At 39.8% G+C, this 26,724-nt stretch overlaps 1 protein-coding gene across 2 annotated transcripts in view; it reads left to right on the forward strand.

The window, feature by feature from the left end:
• Window positions 1–26,724, forward strand: part of PRSS12 (serine protease 12) — a 641,810-nt gene that overhangs the window by 495,615 nt on the left and 119,471 nt on the right. For both annotated transcript variants that reach the window (XM_078675945.1, XM_078675946.1), the window contains exon 9: window positions 22,649–22,851. In XM_078675945.1, the coding sequence (XP_078532071.1) occupies window positions 22,649–22,851 (203 nt within the window). The remainder of the gene's footprint in view (window positions 1–22,648; window positions 22,852–26,724) is intronic.

Below are 26,724 nucleotides of genomic sequence, written 5' to 3' on the forward strand. Positions count from 1 at the left end.
CCTCCTTTACATTTGTGAGTCTGCCATTCCAACATGAATTTCACTTTTCAGTTGTCCATAGCCAGTCCATTGGCTAAAAAAAAACCACACTCCATCACACTTTGCGTGCTTCTTTGCCCTTTCTACCCTGGAAAGGGATTTCCTCCAAACCTTTTGGAGCAAACACATCTCCAGCCATTTCCAAGTTGAGAAATGGTCGAAAAGAAGTTTGTGAATACTCATAAACTCACACGTTTGCAGGTGGCCACAAACTCACAAGGCTAGCGACACGTCAGAATGTCTGCTTCCCATTGCCATCATAGAATTTACACCTGCGTTACTGTATACAGTCATGATGTAAAATTACACTGCTGTAAAAGCATTTACAACTGCCTAGTACTACTTTGTGAATGTCATAATAAATACATACATTTACAGCTAAAAGTGGCTTTTCGAATCAAGCCTTTTCTCTTTAATCATCTCTTTATATATGGTAAATGAGTAGCAAAAAAAGAACGTGTGTTGCTTACGTGCTCCTTTGACAGCAAAGGTTGAATTTTATACTGTGGTTTTGCACCATTTTGTGGTACAGATTCTGCAGAGGAACCGAGTGATCACTCCTCTCTGAATGGAAAGCTTTAGGTCTTCTATGTGACAACCATTTAAAACAAATATTGTAACAAGCTGTTCACTTCCAGAGGACAAGCGGAGAGATTGTGGCGCATCGGCCAGAGGGGCTGATTCCGGAGCGCAAGGCTCACCGTTCGATCCCCAGTGGCAGCGGCAGCTCAGCTCAGCATCATGTGACTTGGGCAATAGCTCACTTCCCTGTGCCTGGGTACCCTCAGGGATAATAAGTTGCGCTTTACCAATCTGGAATTATTGTTTATGTTTTGATTCTCGACCAGACCTTTGTAAACTGGACCCAACCACAAGGAGAACTAGTACTCACTTTCTGAATGTTCTCCATAATCTTGTGTTAACCAGAATACTAACAGCTGTCAGATTCTAGACTGCATGTTTCGATTCCAGACTAAAAATGTGCAAACTAGACCCAGCCATGGGAACAATCCGATCCTAACCGAAGATTTAAAAGCTATTACCACTGCCCTGATTACAGCACATTGCTTATTATGTTTGAAAAAGCCCTTTGCCTGCGCGTTTCACTGAGGGGCAAAACACATGTTGGCTGTACACTCTTACTCTTCTAATAATGATTAACGAAAATCATTAAGAATAAAATTAATTCATCTACTTGCTTGTAGATCCATATCCAACCCCTATGTATTGTCTTTCGATTGTTATGAAAATATAGATGTGCTGCCATTTCAAATTTCTCTGTGTTTATGTCCACTGCTAGGATTGCATCATTTCTGTGTGATCTCAGCATAATACATAAAAGATAATGGTGTGATCTTACAGTAGGTATCTGATGGTATGTTTTGGGGGATTGTCAAGTAGGATTTGTAAAACCTTTGCTTAACATGTCGGTGCTGAGCCAAAGGCTTTCTGGAACATTGCTCTTTCTGCACTGTGGTATAATGAAGTTATTTTACACATTACAAATATTATAATTTTAAATAAACAGAAACATAATATAAATTATAACAGCATAAAATAAATCATAAAATATAAAATGTAATGCATATACTACTACAATTTATACCAAACTATGCAGACTATTAAAATAAATATATAACAAATGTACTACTCCCACGTCACACACCGCAAAAATAATAAAACTGGTTTAAATTTACATATCTCGCTCCAATAAATGCAACAGTAGTACAAGTGTTGGATTGCAGATAGGTTATATTTACTGTACCCATTCCAACCAATAAAACAGTAGGAAAACTGTTGGAGTGTGAAGGGGTAACATTTACTATTCCCACTAAAATCACTACAACAGTAGGGAAAGTTTTAGATTTCATAGGGGCAAAATCTACTATTGTGCCCAATGAGTATAACAGTAGAGAAAGTGTTGGATAGCGGAGGAGTAAAACTTACTATTCCCACTCCAATAATTACAACAGTAGGGAAAGTGTTGGATTGCGGAGGGGTAACATTTACTATTTCCACTCTAATAAATGCAACAGCAGAAAAAGTGTTGACTGGGATAACATTTACTATTCTCACTCCAGTCATTTCAAAATTAAAAACAAACAAAATATCTTGAACAAAATAACATTCTATTAAAGACGAAGTAAATAAAAAAATATATAAATATGTTGAAAAGTAAAAAAAATATATATTCAATATTAAACATTTAAAAAATAAAAACATATTACAATGTTCAATACATATCACAAATACCTACACATATTATTATAAATAAAATAGAAAAATAATTTTCATATAAATATTTTTTATGAGAAATTATTCAGTAACAAAAAAATTATTTATTACATACATTTAGTTTATTTACTTCACACCCTATAACCCCACAAAACTCACAACCAGCATCTCAAAAATATTACAAACTCATTTAATGAATTAATTATACTTAATGTAGTTCCCACAATATGCCACCATAAAACACACAACACACTCATAACATTTAACAAAAAATTAATTACACAATTAAAATTATTGATTATTAAATTAATAATTAATATTATTTAAAACATAATTATCTATTTCTTAAAATTAATTTACTTCCCACCCCATACCCCTCCAAATCCCACAATCCACATCTAAAAGAAATACATGTAATTGCACAATTAGCATAATTAATAATCAATTAAACAAATATTATTAATAAAAAACAAATTATAATTCATTAAAGTTAATTAACTTTCCACCCTTTACCCCTATAATCCCCACAATGACCACCTAAAATTAATGACACAATTAAAATGAATTTTCAGTTAAATAAATAATAGTATTTAACAACTATTTATAAAAATTACTCCCCATTCTTTACCCCCATAAACCCAAAACCCACACCTAAAAACTATTTGTTAAATAATTAACACAATTATCAATTAATTAATTAACTATCAACTAATTATTAACATTACTTTCCATCCTTTACCCCTATAAACCCCACGACCTGCACCTAAAAAATCTTTTTTCCGCAATAAACACAATTAATCATCCATTCATTAATTATTATCACTTGACAACTAATTATTAATTAATTAAAAATAATTGACTTCCCGCTCTTTACCCCTTTCACCCCAGAAACTGCACCTAAACAAAATTACACAATTAACATAATTAATCATCAAATATATAATATTAATGAACAACAAATTATTCATTAATTACAAATAAACCTCACAGACACACACATAAAGTATACCCCCCAAAAAATGTAAAGCACAATTTAAATATCAATGAAATAAATAATATTACATAAAAAATAATCATTAATTTATTATGATTAACCACTTGGATGCTAAGGCCACCTCTGGCTCTTCAATGTAATTTCCATTGAAGTCAATGGAAACTCCATGACGAGCTGGGCTCGTCATGAGCGTCGAAACTTCCAGTCCTATAAGCCCACAACCCGCTATGGAACAAAAAACACAACATTTAATTAAATGACATTTATTTACTACAAGAAATGTAACATATATATTAAAAAACAAAAACAATATTTATACAAAAAAATTACATCACATACATCTAACATATATACTAAAATACATTACACTAATTAAACAAACAACATTTTAAACAACTATATTTTTGCAACTGATATTTATGACTTCAATATTTTAAGATTCAATATTACTTACCTTAAATTCGATATTCTTGACATCGATATTCTTGCTAATGATATTTTCATATCACGATATTTAGAACTTGATATTTTGGTAACGGGATATTTATTATTCAATATTCTGTCTAAATACCTTTCCCCCTGCATGTTGCCCATATGTAATTATTATCACGAATGTTCCACCATACCTAGAGGTTCCAGAAGAATCACTTATACTGGTTTCACTCTAGGTCACTATTTCCCATCTCAGCGGAAGACCAAATTCTGATGACATGGAGGGAGGGCTTTATTGGGCCCGTCAAAAAAAAGTATATGGGAAGAGATTGTATTATCATACATTTTAGACATCCAAGCTTTGTCTGGAATATCATTCAGGATATTTCTTTAAACCAATGACAGAGGGTAACATAACTCTTCTCCTCCGGGACTTCTTTTATAGACACCACGTTGGCCTGCCTACTCGCCCCCTGCTTCATTGTTACTGGACAATAAAGCAGATCTTATAGAAATTGTTTATCTCTTTGCGAAACCATATGAAACTCTGGCAGCCCTAGTAAGGTTCGGACCCAAAGGTGAACTGTCACCCTCATTTAGAATTAGGTGGGGTGTCCACCAAGGCTGCATATTGGTGCCCTCTTTTATTCTCCTTGTTCATAAATGCGGGTTGACACTATGTTGAAATCCCTGCAGGCTGACGCACCAATTGTTGCTGGGCGCTCGGTGCCTGGCCTCCTCTATGCTGACGATGTGGTACTTTTATCAAGGACCATGGTGGGACTGCAGAAACTAAAGGACTCCTTTGCAGACTTCACGCCTTCAAAACATTTTTAAATCAATGTCAGAAACTTTCATAATGACCTGTGGGAAAACCTCTAAAAAACTAAGTGCATTTTATCTAGGGGGTACCCAGATTGCATGGGTCAAGTATTTTTGTTATCTGGGCATGTTATTCTCTGCAAATGGTTCATGGGCTGGACATCCCATAATACAAAGCTCAAGATGAAAAGAGTCTATGAGGGGGTATTTAGATTTTCTTCTAAATTAGGAAGTTGACCTATCAAAAAGATAGTCTCCATTTTTAAAGCCAAGGCTTCATTGACTGCAATCTATGATGGAGGTGAGTGGGGCTATGCTAATACCAACCCCTTACAGACTGAGGAAAACAATTTCTTAAAGGGGTTTTCTGTGAAACTCCCTTCGGCCCCAGCTACAATTCCACATAGGGAAGTAGGTTTGAACCATCTGGAAGACATTTTGGGGCATATATATAAGCGCCTATCGCCATGTGAACATCACTTTTTCTGACGTTCCTGTGACAATATGAGCTTTGCCTTATTTACAAGGCAGCATTAAGCAACTTAACATGGTTTAACACTAACTTGTAAATAAGGCCCCCTTTCATGCTATGCTTAGTGTAAAAGGGGTGGGCAGTGGATATCATGGTGGGCGTTCCACCGCAAAACCCATTGATTTTGATGCTGCCCATGTTTACAAGGGTGGTTTAAATAGGAGGCAGCGCCAAAATTAGGACCAGGGAAAACCTGGTCAAACAGACGAAACTAGGAGAAATGCTTTATTTCTCCTTGTTTTTGCTTTTTCCATATGTGCTCCCTTGTGCATCACACATGGAAAAAGCAAAACGCCTCGGATTGTTTATGTGTAGAAAGGTGACCCTTCCTGCACATAAACAATCTTGTAAAAAAAAGACGTTTTCTAACTTCCATGTGTGCTGCATTACCCCTTCCCTGCGTTCGTCGGCCAACGGCCGTCGCGAGCACTACCTCCGTAGTACTGCGCACGTCCGTTGGCCGACGCGGCCCCACCCACTCTGCTAAACGGCTGCACCACGGCGGAATTGCCACAGCGGTAAGCGGCTAAGCTGCACACATAGATGTGACAAAATGGCATTTAAAGATTGTTTATGTGCAGGGAGGGACTCCTTCCAGCGCATAAACAATTTTCCCCTGCATGCAGACACCCTTGCACTATGATGCAAGGGCAACTGCGTTGGCACTAGGCTGCTAAACGTAGCGCCAGCGCAGGTGGAAACACAAGACTGCACCATATTCTTGTAAATATGGTGCAGCCTTGCATTTCTGAAGTGGCAGAGTGAGGCATTAAGCCAGGACGGCTAATGCTTCACTCTGCCACTTCCTTGTACATACGCCTCTTGTTTTCTAAACCAATCATCTTAACACGTAAACATAGCACGTGTATTTGCAAAGCACACTTATATCCCAATAGCATCTCAAGGCACTGAATAACAGATGTTTATTGGTTTAGGGTACTCTATTGGGGCCAAACCTGAAACCAAACTCACTAAGGCAATTATATTGGACTGCCTAACTTTGGATCGTGCTCTCAAAATACCATAGCTATCCTCGATTAAAAGTACCATTAACAATGTGTTCATGTTCACCATTCAGTTAAGTTAAGATTTAAAAAATGCCGAAGTCCGCAGGAAAGGCTGCCATATTAGATACACGGCAAGAAATAGAGCTTCTGCTGAAAGGGAGAAACATACAGTAAAACCATATATTTGATATACCTTACCAACAGGATCACAGCCATATTTAACCTGGGTACCAAATCACCAGCATGGTCACGCCCTGACAAGGCTATGCCTGAATATTGTGCACCACCTTGTTTGCTTCCCCAACATTAAACAATGGGGCTTGACATCTATCCCATGTCCATGTGATGGTAACTTTAAACAATGACATTACATTGTATGCTTTTTGTCGGTTTTATGACATTTATGGAAGCAATTAAAAAAAAAGTATTTATTGCGGACCATATTAGGGACCATAAAGCTGCTATGCGCTTTTTATGTGCTTTAGTTTAGTGTTTAGTTTAGTTTATTGTTTTAGGGTTATGTCATATATCTGCAATGCAACCAGCATCAGGAAGAGTTTGAGCTAATATTGCTCTGGTCTGTACGCATCTGGGGTATGCTTCCAAACGGTAATTGTCATCTGAAGTGCTGTTTTTACTGTTCACTCACTGTTGTAGAGAAATATTGCTTTATCTTTAAATCTCAAGAACGCATATTAAATTGTATTGGGCGCGGGGAGATTGCATTTTTTAAATGTTCTTTTTAATTGAATGTTTTTTTATATTTATCGTATGCACTTTTATGGCCTATAACACTAGTGCCGAAATAAAGTTTCTTTGACTTGACTCCGAAATGCCAATTCTCTCCAGTTTTCTAACATCCAGCAGTTGACTCTTTCATGGTCTGACACTTTATTTTAGAGATTTATTTCATAGGACCTCCTGCAGTTCGATCCCTGTGATTATAGAGTTGTTTCTGATGATCATTTATTCAGACTGTTAGTTTTCATTCGCTTACCACAGATATTTCCTATGTAAATATCAGTATCTTTCCAGGTCCAAGTTAGGTCTGAAGATTGATTAATGGGAAGCCATTTGCTGGTGTTTCATTTTGTTCCAGTTTTGGAGTCTGCAGTGGTATTTTGAGTTTGGCCTTGGAAGTACAGTTTGTCTATCTATGGCAATTGTGAATTGTGTAACTTAATTCCCACCAAAGGTGGCTGAGCAAGGAAACTTGGAGGCAGCCTCAGTTTCTTTTGTGTAAGCAGTGCGAGCTGTTTGGATGGATTTATTGAGAAATCTCCAGATGGGAATGTTGTCTCAAGTGGTGCTGTTGGTGCTTTTTCTTTTTCTGAGGCTCTTTTTAGTCCCTCAAATTTCATTCTCTGCTCCATACAAGTTACCATTAGTCCCACACATGCGGGCTAGACTTGAATTGCTATTCAGATTAATCCAGTGTTCCATTGATCTGATAGCTCAGACAAAAAAAGCTGCCAGAGTGGTGCCATTCATCCTCCGTTAATACACTTACGTAAAAACCATAGGGGGTTTACATTAAGCTGTGCTATGCATGGCCATATCTAGCCTGGAATGGGAGGCTGTGAGGATGCTCAAGTCTCCAGAAACTCTTTGGTCTTCCACGTTCATCCTACTTTCGTACTACTACAACTAAATTCTTCGCTTGATGCTCTCAAATATGGCCACAAAGAAGTGTGAAACCTCTATTCATCTTGTTCTCCTTTCTAATGCTTCCTATTCCCTCTCCTTCTCCCATCTTCATTGCCTCTTTGAATACTCCACCCCTTAAAGGCACTTCTCCTTTATGATTTCATTAACTGTGGGTTCCAGAGAATTTCTGATTGCTATTTGCTCTGTCTCTTAAGCAGTGTAACTCATTCTGGATGACTGGTAACTGTTGGTTACAATTTGATTTACCATAAGTAGCAGAATTATTTAAATGACCGGAAACAAACCGAAATTGTATACTAAATGTAAAGCAGCATCCAGGACATGCTAGAGTACTTCACAAACTAAACAGTCAACTGTGTCAGTCAAGCTGGTTTATTGAAACGTGCACATGAACACACAAGTCAGAGCCCGGTGCTCCATGTATCCAGCAAAATAAAGATGAAGACATTGTCGATGACTTCCGCAACCAGTTTGTAAGAAAATTGTGGTGGAGCAGCCTGATCTTTCCACAGAATATTGAAATGATCCTCACAGGCTGAAAAGCAAATTTGTATTGCCTGCCTTAGCTCCTCATAATTTTATCTTACGTTAAATTCTCCATATGTAGTGTCAATAGTTCCCCTTTTTCTTAAGAACCCCACCAGCAGCCCATAGCCTTACCTGTGTTCAGAAAAAGTCCATGTGTGAGAATGCAAGCAGGACTAACAGCTAGATTCATCAATATCCCGTTTTGCGAGTCCTTAATAGCGATTCATAAGGAATCGCTATTAAGGACTTGCAAAACGGGATTCATGTAGGAATTGCAAGAAATATTGCGATTCCTACATCTTCCTTATTTGCGATTAGCAAATTGCTAATCGCAAATAAGGAATAACTCCCCAATCATTCCTATGGGCCTTAGGCCCATAGGAATGAATAGGGAGTTATTCCTTATAAGGATGCGATTTCAAGGGTGCCAGGGGTGTCCAAAGGACACCCTGTAGCACCCCTGAAATGCAAATTTACACAGGTGTTGCGCACACACATGTCCAAAGGACATGTGTATGTGTAACATGCAACAGAGAAAAATGCACTAAAGTGCTTTTTTCTATTTTTTCGCTATTTACCACGAAGTCAGACTTCGTGGTAAATAGCGGCCAAAAATTGCGAATTCGCAATTTAAAAATGGTTAATGAATTGCATTTAAGGAATCTCAAATAGAGATTCCTTAAATGCAATTCCTCACAAATATGCGATTTCGCAAATAGCGATTTTTGCATTTGGGATGATGAATCCCAAATGCAAAAATTGCGCTCGCAAAGGGCCAGATTCACAGAATCTGGCCCTTTGCGAGCCGAATTTTCTTTCATGAATCTACCTGAATATATCCTGTGAAATACTATAGGCAGAAGCATACAGGTCTGAAGCACTGATACTGTACGGCTCGTGGGCCACACCAATCCCTTTCTTGAGGCCCTCCTTGTGAGCATTCCTTTGCTATTTGAAGCCTGAATCAGTGAAATTAGCAATTTTCATGTCAGGGTGCTTTCCTGTTTTATTATCGAAATGCAAACATGCAATTTATTACACACGAGGGGCAGTACAGAAGAGGAAATTAACACATTTCTCAGGCAGTTTAGCATATCATTAGCATTTTAAAACGTAAATCATTTACTTATTTCAGGATTACTTTTCTAGGTGAACTTTTCTCAACTTATTTTCTCTGGTTTGTAAAACACGCAAAGAAGAAGAGGAAATCGCAAAATATACGGAAATGCATGCTTTAAGTAGATTTCAGAAGAAAGTGTACATTGGCTGCTTTTGATCTCACTTTGCATCTATGATTGCTACCCCAACCCGCGCTCTAAAACAATGCGGCCCCCGGTCAAACTCTAAAACTTTTCCTCTGGCCCCTAAGTAAAGGTTTGTGAGTACCCCTGGTCTAGAGAAAGTTAGTGCCACCAAAGTGTGAAGATGATAGAGATGTGTGTTGAGTTACAGCATAGACCTATAATTACCCTCATTTGGAGAGTGTTACTCTCCTTTGACTTACTTTCACCCTACAAGCAATTGAATCACCACCCTGAAAACAGTCCCCACCCTCCCATTTTCTTTCTTTTAATCTGTAATGTCAAATGGCTATCATTCCAAAAGATGCCAGCTTCGTTAAAGACTCAAAAGGCTGAGGGGTGTCGGTAGAGCAACAGAGAGGGTCTGAGAGAGGTGGAGGGTGCACAAGCATGAGGGGTCCTCTACACTGCCTGTGGTTGGATGAGATTATTATTCTGTGCTCATATGTGAAGGGCAGTAGTAGCCATGGGGTAATTCAAGGGGCAAATCAGACCATGCATCCCAGGAGTTACTCTGTGTTAATATTGTTGATAAATTAGGATCATTTATCTTGAATCTTGATCATTTATCAAATCAAATTTCAAAGCTTTATTCGACAGCATGTCATAAAAGCAATTGTACATCCTAACACTACACTATAAATACTACAAGATTAAATTCATTATTTTAAAAACTCATTAAACCATGATGCTGTCACATTCCAAATTAAAAACAATTTATACAGAATAATTAAAAACAATTCAATAAGATATGAATTTAAAAAGTGATCGTACATAAAGCGGTGTCATAGAATTCTTGGCGGAGTAACTAGGAACTGCAAAGTGCGGGTGCGTATAGTCCAGGCCCACCCTAAGAATTTTGCAACGGCAACTGCCATACAGGGTGTACAATCTGATTCAAGTACTCTTAACGCCTCTATGTATCCACGTGTTCCTAGATTTAAACACACAGATTTTATCCACTTGCGACGGGGGCTTACGTAAAGGGGACATACAAACAACAGGTGGGGAATGTTCTCAATCAAATCTTTGCAATAGTGGCATTTGTCATCCTGAGTTGCTGACCATTTACAAGTAAAGGCCTTTAGAGGAAGGGTCCCGGTTCTGAATTGAAAATACAGTTTTCTATCAAACGGCCTTTCAATAATGATCATTTATACATTTAGTCAATATAAGTTGTGAATATGCAATCAAGAAGGAAAACTGAATGAGAGTTTAAGGAAGTTAATGATCATGGCCCTTTTTTTATGAAGGGCTTGCGCCCCCGTTGCATCACTTTTTTCTGAAGCTGCAGCGGCGTAATCAATGCATCACAATGCCCCCTATTTACAAAGTGACCCATCTAGGTAGATGCGTCACTTTGTAAAGACCTGCACTACAATATACCTGCATCAGGTATAATGTATGCAAGGTGGCCGTTCCCCGTAAAAAAACCTTGTGGAAGTGAGGCCATGAAATGTATGAGATTTCCCTATACCACTTCTAGGACTTGACTGCGTCAATATCCTTGCGCCTGCTTCAAGCAGGCGTAAGGATTGACGCAGGTCTTTTCACACGGGACTCGCCCATGGGTTATGACACATTGCTGTAGTTGCATCAGTTTTCCAAAACACTCCAAAAATGCATAATTTTTTCACCAACAGATACATCAGAATTCCTGACGTATCTGTAAATGTTTGCGCCATGGAGCGTCGTATTTTAAATACAGTGCATCCATGGTGTTGTAAGGATGGCACTATGAAAAGTGGTGCATCGCTGTTTTGGCCCAGTGATGCACCACTTTTCACAAATGAGGCCCCATATATCTAACTAACATCATATGATGTGTTAAGTGTATGTAGGTTTGGAAATTATTAAGGAACATGGATGTAAAGACCATGCAAACATCCTCAGATAACCCCACCCATAGGTGGAAAGTCTTAGAGTTAAGTAGAGCCAACAGGTCTGTGAAAGCAGTTTTACTCCTGGAGCTGGCTCTTTCTAGTGTATCCTTCTTTGCGGTTGTTGGCTCAAGGCCTCCTTTTTAATTAGCCGGAAATATTTTGATTAATGACTAAAAAACGGCATCTTGTTTCCCTTTTGGGCTTAGGTTTCATCACCATAGTCATTTTTCAAAAAAAGCAATTTTTCTGTAATATGAGCTTGTCCATGGGATTTGTGGGTGTTTTTCCGAATTATTATATTTCAGGATGTACAGCACTATACACCGATATATAATATTCTCTTGCTGTTTTTTGATCCATTTTCGAACATCTGTTATACCACCATTATACAGTACAAGGATGAACTACGTAATTGTGAGCATGGTGATTCTCAGAGCCATAGAAAAATAATTAGCGTGTTATAACTGAGTAATGGTGTGAGAGTAAATCAACGCCATTTTCTTTCATATGCAAGGAAAAGTGACTACAAGTTTTTGTAATAACGAAAACATACATTTCCTGTTATTTGTACACTGTTGGACTATTCCTCCCAAAAATACTATTCGACACTATTAAATGCTTATGGAGAATCCATTTTGAGCAATGAAGGATGCTCCCACATTGACACGGCTTCGATATTCCTAAACTGGGTATCAGAGAGCATACATCTCTCCTTTCAGTTTTACTCCAGTCACGATTCTTCCACGGAAAGATGTTGACTCTTGGCAATAGCAACTGGGCTAGAAGGTAACTACCATCCGGGGGTTGGAGAGACTGACAACAGAAAATGCTATTAAGGCTGATGCCTCAAGAGGTCAGATGTGGAGCGTTTAAGACCGAGGTCCAGTAGGAACTTGTGCGCTGTCTAGAACCAAAGAAAATATTGAATGCCTGGAAGGTTTGTGAGGACCACAGATACAGACTGCTGATTGCTTAGGACAGGTTCAGAGGCTCCGTACCTGTGGGGAAGAAGGGACATGCGATGCTACTATGAGAAGAAAGAGGTGCTGATAAGAGGAACACACTGCACTGATTCATGAACCAGCATGGGTTACATAAAGTGGGATCTTCTGTTAGAGAATCTTTAAGTAAAATTAGAGAAGATATTGCCTGATTTTTTGGGCTCATGATGCGCATATGAGTACAGTCTGCACTGCAGGTACAGTACTGCGGAGAGCTCACCTGTGCTAGATGGAGACACTGATTCTGATGAACTCATTCATGGATAGCCACTTGTGTAGCTTGTCAGTCGCTCCTGGAGGAAGCATTTCCTAGACACTGAATGGTTGCTTCCCTATACTACTTTTGTCATAATTTAAGAAGTTGTTTTTCTTGTTCTACCAACAATGACATCATCATACACTTCTGTACACCAGTGCTGGCACTTCATTGCCTCTTCTCTCTCTGTGTCGTAGCTGTAGCATCTTTTCAAACTCTTGGTTGTCTTTTTTTTTTGCAAGCATTCGCCATCAAGGGCAAGACCGCCCTTCACTTGTCATTGATGTGCCCTTCCAGTCATCATGAACTTGCCAGTTGAGTGCACCACCTTGGGTGGTGCCTTCGTGTTACCACCTTTTGCTGTCGGTGGCCTACGAGTGTTCTGATCTCTCGGACTTCTTGCTGCTCGTCCCTTTATTGGCCTGATGCACTGACCCCTCTCCACCCATGCCCTCTGCCAACATCAGCGTGACTGTGAGTTCCTCATCATGACCAGACATTTTTCATGTTTGTTCACCTGTGACTCCAGGTCCTCTGCTGGATCAGGCAACTGCAGGCCTATTTGTTTGATTTTCAAAGTGCACAAAACAGTAGTTTTCGGCACTGGATTAGTTTGGTAGTTTTCATAAATTGCATCTTCATTTGCTTCTTCGTTTTCATTCTTCCAGCCTACATCCTCTGCTAAATCATCACACATCTGCACCTCAGCAGCTTCAGCTGTCATTTCACTCTTTCATGGTGCGTTAGGATTCTGAACCAGCGACCTCTTTGATTCCTTCACTTGCATTATTGCAACAACTTTCACCATTTGTGCACTCAGCCTCCATAAAACAGCCCTTTGGCAATTTTATTTTTTGTTTATAATGATCCTTTTTCAAGAATTGATATGTTTCAAAACCTTTTATTGTTTTGCGACCTTCTCTCGTGGAACACATTCACTAATCTCTTCTCATCAGCGAGGGGGTCCCCAGTATGCACGTGCTGCTATATGTCACTCATACATTCTCCTGGTATGTCTACTATGCCACTCTACATACAAGAGGGGGTGTGGTTTTACCCCAGGGTAGGATTTCTTTCATATACTCCAGTATTAATGATGACTCACCATTACATGTCATTACACTACTTTACCATGATATAATATAACCTGTGTTTAGGGTATAATGTATTATGGATTACTCGTACTAACTACCTCATAATGTACAAGCCTTTATAGCTTAACAATATTTGGGTGTGCCTATACTGTCATTCAATGTATAGTTGCTAATGGAGTGTTTTCTGGCAAATAGAGTTACAAACACAACTTGTGTTTTACCTCTTAACGGAGTGAGCTATTTACAGATATTTTTTTCGCTGGGTCCCCATGCGATGTATTGGTTGCCATGCCGTCTTACCCAGCAAGCGGGCACTAAATGACTGGGCTTAGTAGCAGGTAAACTTCTCTCACATTAGCAGTGGTTTGCCTAGCTCCTTTGCCCAGCAACAGGTTGCCATGCTATCCTCACAAGGCAATCACGTCACCCAGGCACAAAGACTCTATAACTAACTCTGTCTCTGAAATGACGCAGGCCAATCTACATGCCTCGAAGCCATGCCCATTCCAATGAAGTTCCCACCGAAGCTTGCAGCCTAGTCACCTGGTGATATGCTTTGATGCTGCACTTCAGCTCCTTGTCACTAGGCCTCTATTTCAACTTTCATGTAAATAAGAACTAACAATCTAGAAGAATTCATTCTGACAAAGAAAATGTGCGTATATCCGTGGTAAAGGTTTCCAGTGATCTGGGCCTATAAAATAAACCATGACAGGCCAAGCAAGTGAAGGAAATAAAAAGTCCATAAGGTAGACTTTATATCTTGCACTCATAGGTGCAGCACAAGCCTGCGCTTGTGGGGGTGCAGCATGAAACAGAGCTTAGAACGCCATCTCCTGCCGCAATCTATTCTCTTGCACTAAACCAATTTCAAATCTGAAGGTGCGGCTGTTTAACAGGCACCTTTACAGTGTCTGAACTCTTGTGTGGCATGCTGTACGTCAGATTAGTCACCCTTTTTAGGTTTCGACTGCAAAAAGCTGCGCAAGCAGCTTTTGCGCAGGAGAAATCTTATGAGAACTGTAGTGTGGCTTTGGTTCGGCCCTCGTCATTGATTGGCTGGCTCCGTAAACGGAGCCTTGCCATTGGACGAGGGGCCTGTCCGTCAATGCCGGACCAGACACGGGGGCGTTCCCGAGATTCTTTTCCTTTTGCCGACGTCACGCGACGCCGGGAACGCCCCCGAGTCTGGTCCGGCATTGCCGGCACTACTGCGTCTCTTCTCCCCCGTTTCCCGCCCCGTGACTGGCCGGCCGGCCAATCCTAGCGCGGCCGGCCGGAAGTGCCCGCCCCCCGCAGCCCGGGGGAAGAAGGAAGACGGCAAGCAGTATGGCGGCGCCCGCGGGGCTCCCGTGGCCTGGAGGGAACCGCCGCCGTCGACGTTGCCGGTCTCCCATGCCGAAGAGGGAGACCGGAGAAGTGCCAGAGAGATTTTCGACGTTGCCGGTCTCCCATGCCGAAGAGGGAGACCGGAGAAGTGCCGCCGTCGCAAGGTGCAGGTGAGTCGATTGGTTTTTTTGTATTTTTTTTTCCCCTCCTCTCTTCCCCTGCCTTCCTGCCCCAACCTCTCTCCCCCTGTCTCCTACCTTCACTCGTCATGTCCTCCCCGCCTTCCTCGTCTCCGGCCGGGCTCCCGGCTGCTGCTCTGGAGGCCTGAGAGGTGGAGCCCTGTCCGGGGAGTTCCCTGCACCAGCATGTACGTGCAGACACGAGCCGGGCCTCGGGGGTCTGCTGGTGTGCAGAGTGCAGAGTGGAGCTTCAGAGTGAATTGGGAATGTTCACTGCGGGACAACTTAAACCCACAATGTATCAGCCAGGCGCAGGCCAACTGAGTAAAATATGCATATAGAACTGTAATAAGGCTGGCCTGCAAAATATTAGGAAGCCAATGGCCACGCATGGCTCCCCCTCGGCTAATTTGCGGGGAACAGATTGTAATAGCTGAGGCTTTCCGCTGATTATCTTATCCAGGATCAATATTGCTAAAATCCAACCAGAAGCTAAACAAAGTCAGTTTCCCTTCATTGCACTGGGCCTTCTTCTGAGTAACAGATGGCTGGATGGGAATGGCTGCCTCGCAAGCGCTGTCCGTACTTGGTTAGTTAACTAGTTGGTGTTTGTGAACTATACAGATGGAGGGAAATTAATGTTAGAATTGCAATTTAGTAGCGGACACGAGCAGCATTTTCTCAGTGTCTGTCACGGTACATTCTTGGATTGGATGTGGGACCAGTGAATACAGCGCTGCAGTGTTTCGACACAGCCGTAACCAATGTTGCGGCAAATGGAGGTGAATTGAGGTTCTCGCCTTCTCTTCTTTTGGCGGGTGTGGGTGTGCACTGAAAGTGACCAGCGTTGATATACCCTTTCACTTGTGTTTAACAGAGGGCTTTGGTGAATTTCAGTATCTGTGGATGTGAGCACCGGCTGTGTTGCTGGGTTTCTCTGTTCCTGGGTGATTTATGACCGAGGTGCACATTTCGGGGCTGTAAAATATGCACACAGGACGCTAATTGCCGCAATCGCTCTTAAAGTGTTGTTAGTGGGGTTTACAGTGAGTGCTCCCTGCTATTTTAAGGCATTATGCGATCCCGCTTGCGGGGGTAACCAGAGCTCGCCCCGGATACTAGGCATTCAGTTCTCGGTGGTGGAAGTTTGGGTCGGCCAGGCAGCTGTGGAAAAGGTTGAAATGTTTTTAAGGCTGATGTAAGACACTGCACCCTGTGGCTGGGTCCCGTGACGACAGGATGTTCGTCCGGGCCCTGTTGGGGGGGATGGGTGTGTGTATATCTCCGAGCCTCGTGGCCACGGTTTGTGCCCTGACCCGTGGGGAGCAAGCTGTTTAGTGGGCAGTATGAAAGAATTTAGTGGGCAGGCGAATGGTAATATGAGTGTGGGTCCACTTGTGCAGGGGCAAGGCATTCGTGCTTGGGACCTGAACGTGCTGGTTATCTTTGTGACCGGCTCTTGAAAAGCAGTGTGTGAATGGGGGGTGTGGACGCAATACCATGGTGCCTGGTTCCGTACACATAGAACCAGGCTGGCCCTTCGAGGCCCTAATGTACATGTGCCCTAGCCGACCATGGGGTGTATCACTGACATGAGGTAGCATGCGTGGGCCTGTGAGAGCGTGGTGCTTATGTGAGCGTAGGTTTATTTGTGCCTGGACCGTGCCTCAAATGCATGCGCTATTGGTATTGTAAATGACAATGCCATTTATTTATCTGTTTTCAAAACCAACACATAAATAAAAATGTTGTCATTTACAATGCCAATAGCTCCAACTTTTGCAAAGGCGAAACCGTTGCATTGTAAATGCTTGTTTGAGTGGGCCATTGGTCCCACATAGGTTCGGGGAAAAGGAAAGAGAACAATAAAAAAAACAAAGGACAAGATCGGAAGCTGCCATGCAGAAGTCACCAAAAAAAGAAGAGAATTTCTTAGAGCATCTGAAAGGGTTTTAAATACTGTCCTCACACACTCAATGAGTGGCACGCTTCAATATAGGGCTGCAACCACAACCTGAAGCAGACCAACGTCCAGGAAGGAGCGCAAAGAAATATATAGAATAAAGAAAAGAAAGAGTTTTTCAGGTAGGGATCGCTAGTGCAGAGAAGCATATTAAAAATGTCTAAATGGACATCCGAGACCTTTATTATGGATTCCACTTGGCAGGATTAAAAAGAAGAACTTCATGGGGGTATGTGGGAAATGTAACGTCACCATTACCCTATCTGCTGTATCAATATGTTTCTGCCCTTGACTGCCGCCTGGTAGGGTGGTTGGCATTCATCAGGATACAGACCCCTAAACATATTTGTCCTCGTAGTGTTACCTCCTAACCTAATCACTAGCTGTTGGGGACCTAACTGTGGCAATACTTGTCCTTTAATAGACATACTTTGTCTGCATACCGTAAAAAATAAAACAAAGTTCATAACTATATTGACTCCATATAACTATCACTGTCCTTATCCCCTTGTGTTTGATTATTCATCGATTATCTTTTCATGTTCCTCTTTTCTCCATATTCCGTGTTAAACCCTTTCATTAAAATCATACACCCGTGGTAAGAAACACACTCAATGTGAACTCCGGTGTATTACATCACATGCCCAGTGACCTGCATGGAGCCAGACTTACCCGAGTTTTATTAATGGTGATCCTAACTCGGGGAAAAAGTGGGGACAACGTCCTATAGTCACATTCTAAAAAGGTAATCAGGAAAACCAATATTTAATGTTACAAGATTAAAAACTCATTTCCTGATACACCTGTTGCCATCCGTGGATATCCGAAATATACAGCAGGTCAGGTCACCCGCCCAGTTTCAAGCGTCTTTCTCAAATGTTGTGCCCCCCTGAATGATCGGGGATAATTGCAGGAAAACGCTAATGGTTTATTTATTGTCAAACACTTACGATAAGCCAGCTATGTATTAGTAAGCGGCGATGGGATTAACGCATTGATTTTGATGCATAATATGTACTAATTGCCTCGTGTATAAATGAATGCATTTTTTATGTTGTAGAAATAATTCCCTGATGAAGGCTTCGATATAAGCCGAAATGCATTGGAATAATTGAAAATGAGGGGATATACATTATGAAAAGCAAAGAAATAATGAAAACGCAAAGAAATAAAAAATAAAAATTTACATATTCAAAAACAATGAACAGTATGTTGTAATATATGGATGAATGGAATAAACCCTAATATAAAGGGATAAAGGCAAGTGTCCGGGGGACGGCACCCCAATTGTAGGGGTACGCGATCAAGGAGTTTTCATAGTGTATGACGGAATACACACTCCGGAGCACGCCACAGCTTTCAAACTGAAAAAGAATACAAGCTGTGCCAGTGGAACAAATCATATGTATTTATTGTCGGAACACCCAAAACTGTGTGCCCATATTGAACTCATTATTCATAAAAAATGAGTCTGATACATCATACAGCCTGCCCATACATGAGCGGTCACATCCATTTCACGCTCTCTCCATCTCAATCAAACATGTTGGGGCACCCTACTCACTACATCATGGTATGGGTGTTTCAGATTCGGTCACTCTTCTCCTTCAGACGATGTCAGGATTCACAGTGCTGACCTTGTGATCCAACCTCAATTGTGACAAAGCGTCACACTTCAATAGGACAACCTAAACAGCGACTAAAATACTCAAAATGAATGTGGAGTAATGAGGCTACCGCCTCGGTATCCAAAAACTCACCACTGTCAGAAGGCATCTGACAGACGAAAACAAGACACAGCGCAGACGATGTCGGGAGAGGAATGACTTCCTCAATAACACTCAAGGTTCTTCCGCTCACGTGTTCGACTCGTACCCAGCTCTTATCCAAGATGCAGGCTGTTCAGTTGATTTTGGGGCGGCCATCTTGGAACAGTGTCTCCCGTCCTAGACAACCAGAGTTAAAAAACGCTAATTTAGGGCAGCACTGTTCTTGGTTAAGGGGTTCTCTCTTATCATAATTCAGCGAATTCCCGATCTTTATTTGTTACATACCCTTTGAATATAAAGGTAAGGTGAAAGAAATGGCATACTACCAAGAGGGGATGGTTGGGGAAGAGAGGATGCCCTGGGGCATAAGATGCAATGAAGTTGCTTTCTTGCATGCTGTTTTGCATGCAAGAAAGCAACTTCATTGCAAAAAGAGTTGCAAAAAATAGAATCTACTTAGGTATTGGATTATGTCAGATCTCATTTATTATAGTATAGTGCAGTTTGGTGAATGTTGTAAATTATTTGAACATGTAGAATCTGCTATAATGGTTATTAATATTGGTATGCATTTTTTGTTATCTTTTGATAATTAATTGCTATTTGTTGTATAAAAAATAAGATATGTTGTTTCTTGCTCGCGGAGGTGCAGCACATGCTGGGGAAAGATAGGGCTGAGAATGCAACACATAAAATAGTCCACCTTCTTCGTCTTGTGTCGCATACCACAATAAAACTATACTTAGACCACCTCTGTGTAGTCATTACACCAATGAAATGAAGGAAGCCAAAGCTGTATTATTTCTTTCAAATTAGAAGGCCTTCTTGACCGGCCTAGAGACTGGGACACAACATATTTTAGAGATTTCATTAGAACAGGTGAAAACATTCCTCCTTGTCTTCCTCAGGCAATCAAAACCGAATCTACATTTCACTAGATGGCATTGCTGACTCAAACTGCTCCCTGTAGATACAAGGAACTCACTGAAATTGAGACTGTCACTGCAGACCGTACCAAGGAAATACATTCATGCAGTTTGATGAAAATGACGCACCTACAGCATACTGAGCTACAAAAATGACATGCATCTTCAGAAAGCAAATTAATTTAGAGGGAAATAAATGTCTTAATTCAGGGACAAAAAAATACAGTAACACATTGCTTTAATGTTCTCAAACTTTTAAGGAGGAACTAACCTATTATATTTCTTTAACCACAATTTAAGTAACATATGCAATTAAAATGTTGCATATACACATATATATGTGAATGTAAGTTGTGTGTCTCTTCATAAAGAAAGACGTGATTGTATGTCAGTTCATATACGAAGACCCAAACATGTGAGTTCTGGTCCTCTTGCCCCTACAATAACCAGGAGAACACATCCTGTTTTGATGCAGTGAGTTATGCAGAGGCATTAAGCACACCGCACTTGCACTCACTGAAGCAGCGCCCCACTGAATTTCAAAGTTGCTTTCTGCAGGGCCTTTGGATTTCTTCAGATGCTCTAAGAAAGATTACGGTGATGTCATCATGTGGGGGAATTGCGTAATGGCGGCCATCTTTATTGCCTGAACTGATTCCATTGTGATGGACAGGCATCTCTATTACTGTTTAATTGGACCTAAATTCTTTGGGAGGTTTTAAATTCTGGTGAATGTTTGTGGCAGACATTATTTTGCCTGTTTTGTACTTCTGCTGAGGCCAGGCACACTTTCAGTGTCTAATTATCCAAGCTTACATCTAGCACTACATTATATCTACATCATCAATATGCAGCAATAAATCATCCTCTTCATTTTACAGTCACCTGGTGAACCACGTATTGCCGGAAAGAGTGGTTCAGAGCGTTTAATTATATTCTAGGAACTATTGGTGGTTTAAAGTTCAAACCTAAAAGGAAAAACTGGATGTTGGATTATTCATTGGATCTGGAAGGTTAGGTCATTTTTGCACATTTGCCCTTGTTCGTACCTGACGAGGAGGAAGAATACCTGGATGAATTTGTTGAAGCGGTCAAGAGATTGGAGAGACACTTCTGCGAGCTGCCTAACTTGGTTGTTAAAAAACACAAGTTTTTTTCAAGATAACGGTATGCTACGGAATCTGTAGACATGTTTGTGGGTTTTTTACTTGTGAGTTTGGTGGTTTTACTGATCAGCTCATTAGAGATCAGTTGCTTACCAGATGTTTCAACAAAAAGATTTGAGAAAGACTTCTATCTTGTAAAATTCCATCCCTTGAGGAGGCTGTGGATATTTCCATCAGTATCCAAGAATCCAAGTTGTCTGCAAAGGAATTGAACAAGAATACTGAGGAGGGTGTTATGTTGGTGAAGGAAACCAAGACCTTCCCTAGAAAATCACCTTATGTCGAGAGGGAAAAAAGTGGAAACCTCTGTTATCGCTGTGGATCTAGGTTTCATATTGTCTCTTCAAAGCAAAGTGCAGCTCTAGGGGAGGACTGCAACAAAAGTGGAGTTTCTGGTCACTTGACAGAGTGTTCCGAATGAACACTACAAAAAACACTGTAAATGCAGTATCTGAGAATACTGATCAAGGGTTGGCAGACAGTATTAACAATTTGCTTTTGTGTGTCAGAATTCATGGAAGTGATGCTCCTAGGTCCAGGGAACCCATTGAGGAGTTTGCCATTGGGGATGCATGTGAACCTCTGCTTACTTGCTCAGTGTCCAAAATCACTTTAATCTCGAGGAGCACATTTACTGCTAAAGTTGTTGGCATTCGTTTAGTGTCTTCAGATATTTCTCCTTATGGGTATACTAGTGAGAAGATTGATTTGGAGGGATTCTTTAACACTGTGATTGCATTCAAAGGGAGGGGGTCGCAAGGCAAAGTGTATGTCTCATTCAAGGGCCCTGACATTCTTGTTTGGCACCACCAGGGATCTTTAGGTATTATCCTTAAACCTGGATGTGATCAACAATTTTGGTGTGTGGGTAAGGACATTGTTTGCAGTGTGAATGATTTGGAGACCGTCTTGAAATCATATGATTGTGCGCTTGAAAACAAGCTTGGGAAACTGGATGATTTTGAACATTAAATTAAACTTAAAGACGATTGTGTGCCTGTCAAAAATTCTGATACTTATTTAATTTAATGTATATTTGGGTTACAGGGTTCGTCTGGCACTAAATAGGCAACAGTGTATAAAACATTAAGCTAAAAATTACTTGTGGCATCAACTAGACAGAAGAAATGTCTGTTCTACTGCTGCTGATTATTTACTTGGTCCAAGTAACGAAAAATTATTAGTAGCATAGAATTTTGGTCTAAAAGAGCACTGATTAAAAAAAGGTTAAAACGAAATGCTCCCAACTTCATTTTAATTTTTCAAAAGTTAACCATGACCAAGATTTTTTGATCCTCCTCTCGACAACCACCTAGTGCTTCAAGAACAATCCCATCCTACAAAGTGTTACCTCCTCCCTTTTGGCCTCCCCCTTTTTTTCTTTGGACTCGAAAAGAGTTTGTTGTCCCACCTTAAGAAGAGTGTAGATGAGCTAAAGTAATAAATCCTAATAATGTGCAGCGTTTCATGGTAAATTTCGGATTCTGACATTTGCATATAAATGGTGTGTTTCTTCTTTCCCAGAGGCCCAGCCAAGGCCAGGACGATGGCTTATTTTGGAGAGGGGAAAGGACCCATTCATGTGGATAATGTAAAGTGTATGGGAAATGAGAGATCGCTGGCAGACTGCATAAAGCAGGACTTTGGAAGACACAACTGCCGTCACAGCGAGGATGCAGGCGTGATCTGTGACTATTTGGGAAAGAAATCAGCCACAGGGACTAAAGGTAAGGTGTGACTGCCACACAGTACCAGCAAATTAAAAACTGCAGTATCCTCAGCACCTCCATTGTAACATAGAGTAAAATCACTACAAAGCATTTCCTGACAGAAGTAGCAAATTTATGGGCAAATTCGCTATGGCAAGGGGAAAAAACCTAGTCAAATAATGGATGCTTTTTATATAAATAATATCTGCATTTGTTCTTGTATAAGCTATGATCAAATGTTTACCTTAGCCTTCATTTAAATACATTTTCATCAATGTGAAAATAATTCATTTTTTGTGTAACTAATGTTTTTACATTTTTAATGTTATTTTAGATTTTCTTATTATCATCATTTCAAATTTTCCCATCGGTAAATCATATCTTTATAATTGAATAATAAAAATCACAAATAGAGGCAATTAAAACCAAACATAATTGAGATAAATAAAAACACATCATTTAAATTAGGAGAAACATGTAAAACAGTTGTACAAAATTATTAAAAAAACATTATGTGCACTCTAACAGTCCGAGATTCTTGGCAGTGAAATAAATACCACAACAATATTGCATAAAATATGTGTTTAAATACCACTTAGAACACTGTTTAAGAAATGGACCAATTTTAAGTACATGTTTTACATCTTGAACTTGTAGTGAACACAATGAACAGATATGATCAACTCAATTTGAGCCATAGCATTTGTCTAAATTGGCTTCCAAAGGTGGAACTCTGCTAAAGAGATAAAAAAAATCTACAGATTAAGTGGCTGCATCTGTTTTCACACAGCTGATTCCACTACTGTATGTAGACTTGGGATTTCGAGAAAGTGATTAATAGGCTGAAGAAAGCTTAGCTGATCATTCCCTCATCGAATAACTCCTTAGTCGAATAACATCTTTGACTGGGATAAGATTTTAAAAAGCAATTTTAATTAGAGATCCCTTCATAGTAAAAGCTCCGCTTACAAATTGCATCGAGCCCACCCCCTCACACTAGTTGCAGTGGGTGAGGATCCGATGATGAAGCATGCCACGGGTGGTACCTGTGGGTGAGGATCCTTTTTTTTATAATCTAATAGATTCCAGGGTCCCACTGTTCACAGCCCATACCTTTCTTGGGATGAATAATTTAGGAAAGTCCTCTCATCTTGATAGGATTTGTATTGACTGGGAGGCTCTGGTGTCCTAGATTTCCTGCTTCTCACTCCCCTTAGTGATACATGGTATACGATTGTACCAATCCAGAAAGACTTGATAAGTACATCCTGTGCTTCTTAGAGCAATATTTTGATTGAAGGTAGAGTAATTCCAAGGTAGGATGATCAGTTCCAAGTTTACTCTCTTTTTTTAGGAATCTGGAGTTGCCTGCTTTAGTCAAATAACCCAGTGAATAATTTCATAAATAACTTCATCATAAGTACATATCACACCAAATTCCAATCTTAATGCATTTTTAAATAAATATTTTGTATTAAGCTACTTTACAGCTAAACCGGTCATTTAATCAAATCAGAACAATGCTGATACCACCATATAATATAGCCAGTATATAAATCAATACAACACATAGGTTACCTAATAAACAATGAGCAAATAAATTACATCACTTTTATGAAAAAGTGGTAAACAATGATAATCAAGTCTTCAATGACCACAAAAGCAGACTTAAAAAGATAATCCACATACCCTGCAACGGGCTGGCAAATACGGCTTTCCTTTCAAAACTCACTGCATATGATTTCTTAAATGCATTACAGCCACAGTCCCAAAATCTGAAAACTTCACAAAAACACTCCCACTATATAAAGGAGGTAGAAACAAGTATCTCACTTTCTCATTAAGCAAAAACAAAAAAAACAACCTTTTCGTGAACAGGGGAAATTTTCTTAATAAATCTAACCCTTTAAAATATTTATCCTTGCTACCAAAGGACCTTATTGAATCAGAATCATGTTGGATTTAGGTAATTTCATACCAGATCCATCATTTAAGATATCATTTATGTTTTTTCTGGTACCTGATTACTCTTCAACTTGCTTTGCCCCAGGGTCCATGCATCAACATTTCATACAAAACATTGATTAATAATGCATTCTTTTAGGTGTGATGGTGCAGCTTAAAACAATGAATCAGACATTAATTGTGAGTTTGTTTGTTTTAATATATGCCACATAGCCTGCAATTAACTGTTGTATACAAGCTAGATGCTCGGTTGTCTCTTGTGGAAAATTTAAGATTCTGACAGAAATGTCACATTGTCAATTTGAAAACCATTCCCCAGCAATTGTCATCAGCCTTCCTCACAATTTTTAACATGCAATATTATGAAATCATAAGGTATCCCAAAGAGACAATAAGGGTATGTACTTACTGTCACCTTTTACCTATTAGATTTATTCCAGAATGTATTACAAGGCAGACTCCACGGATAGAGTCATTATTCCAGTTGTCCTGTAATAGTTCTTAAAATGTATAATAATTTTGAAAACTATTTTCTATCAAATTTCCAATGTTTCAAAGAGTGTATTAAATGAGTTGCAATCAAATATCATTTAAATGTAGGCATTGCTAAGAAACCTGACTCCGTTACAAATCCCTTAAGTAAAGATGAAGGGTCTTGGCAGCCTAAAGAGATTTGTGTAAACTTCCACCTACCTCATATTCCTAAGAATCCAGTAATTTTATTAATGACACAATCAAAATATAGCAGTGAGCTATACCAGTTATTAAATTACCATTCCTCCATTATAGGGACAAGTCAAATACAAGAGCCAATAACACGACGCAAGCTGGACAGGTTATAAAACTGTCAGATTATTGCCTTACTCGCAAATAAGCTTCTCTCAAGAAACTGGGGGCCCCAATTCACAAAGCCTTTTTTCAATTGTTAGTACTACAGTAGTATTAGTAGAACTACTCTGTATCAGGTATAATTGCAAATCACAAAGTTCCAATTGGAAACTTAGGGCCTGATTTAGATTAAGGTGGACAGGTTATTCTGTCATAAAGGTGATGGACATCCCGTCCACTGATATATACATCCCATACAATATTATGAGATTATATTTTGCCGGATGGGATATCCATCAACATTGTGACAGAGTAACCCATCCGCTGAAATCTAAATCAGGACCTGCAGCACAAACCTGTCTGCAGAATATTACACTTCAGATGCAGAACTACTTACACAAGAAAACATAATTCTAGTGTGAAAATGTGAGATTTGCCTAAGTGAGTGATGCAGAACTGATACCTCCAACATGGGAGGAGTAGGAGAAAATTCAAGGAGAGACAAGGGAAGGGCCCTACAAATCCAACACACCCACAAAAGTACTCCCCAAAAATTCACAACAGTTATACCCATATTTACTCAAGGACCACCGTAGGCTAAAGAAGCTCACATTTACTCCAACCTAGCTTTGACGTAGGTTACACAGCTTTAGGAACTGCAAAGGTAGCATACAGAAATTAAACATGGCATGGAAGAACACAACTTCTGTTGTACTACTTCTTATACTCATGAATGCTGTTATGCATCATTCATTACATTCTTTATCTCAGACACATTGTATACAAAACAATTGATGTTTACTTTATTTTTCACTGCAGCATTTTTATATGTTTTAGTTGGGTCTTAAAAGGCAAGACAAACTACTTGCTTTGCTAATGCTTGTTTTTATTATTCTTAGCACTACATGTCATGAAACAAGAGGAATAAAACATATCAAATAAAACACAACACAAAAAGTATAAAAGACAAAAACACACAGATAATAAAGGAAATGCTTCACTCCATGTTGCGCACATCTTAGCAGTATGCGTTCAGTTTCATCAACTATATTAATACTTTTGTACTGGCTATATTGCTCAATGGTCAACTCAGACTAT

This window comes from Lissotriton helveticus, chromosome 2_1 (assembly GCF_964261635.1).
Source record: "Lissotriton helveticus chromosome 2_1, aLisHel1.1, whole genome shotgun sequence".
Classification (NCBI taxonomy): domain Eukaryota; kingdom Metazoa; phylum Chordata; class Amphibia; order Caudata; family Salamandridae; genus Lissotriton; species Lissotriton helveticus.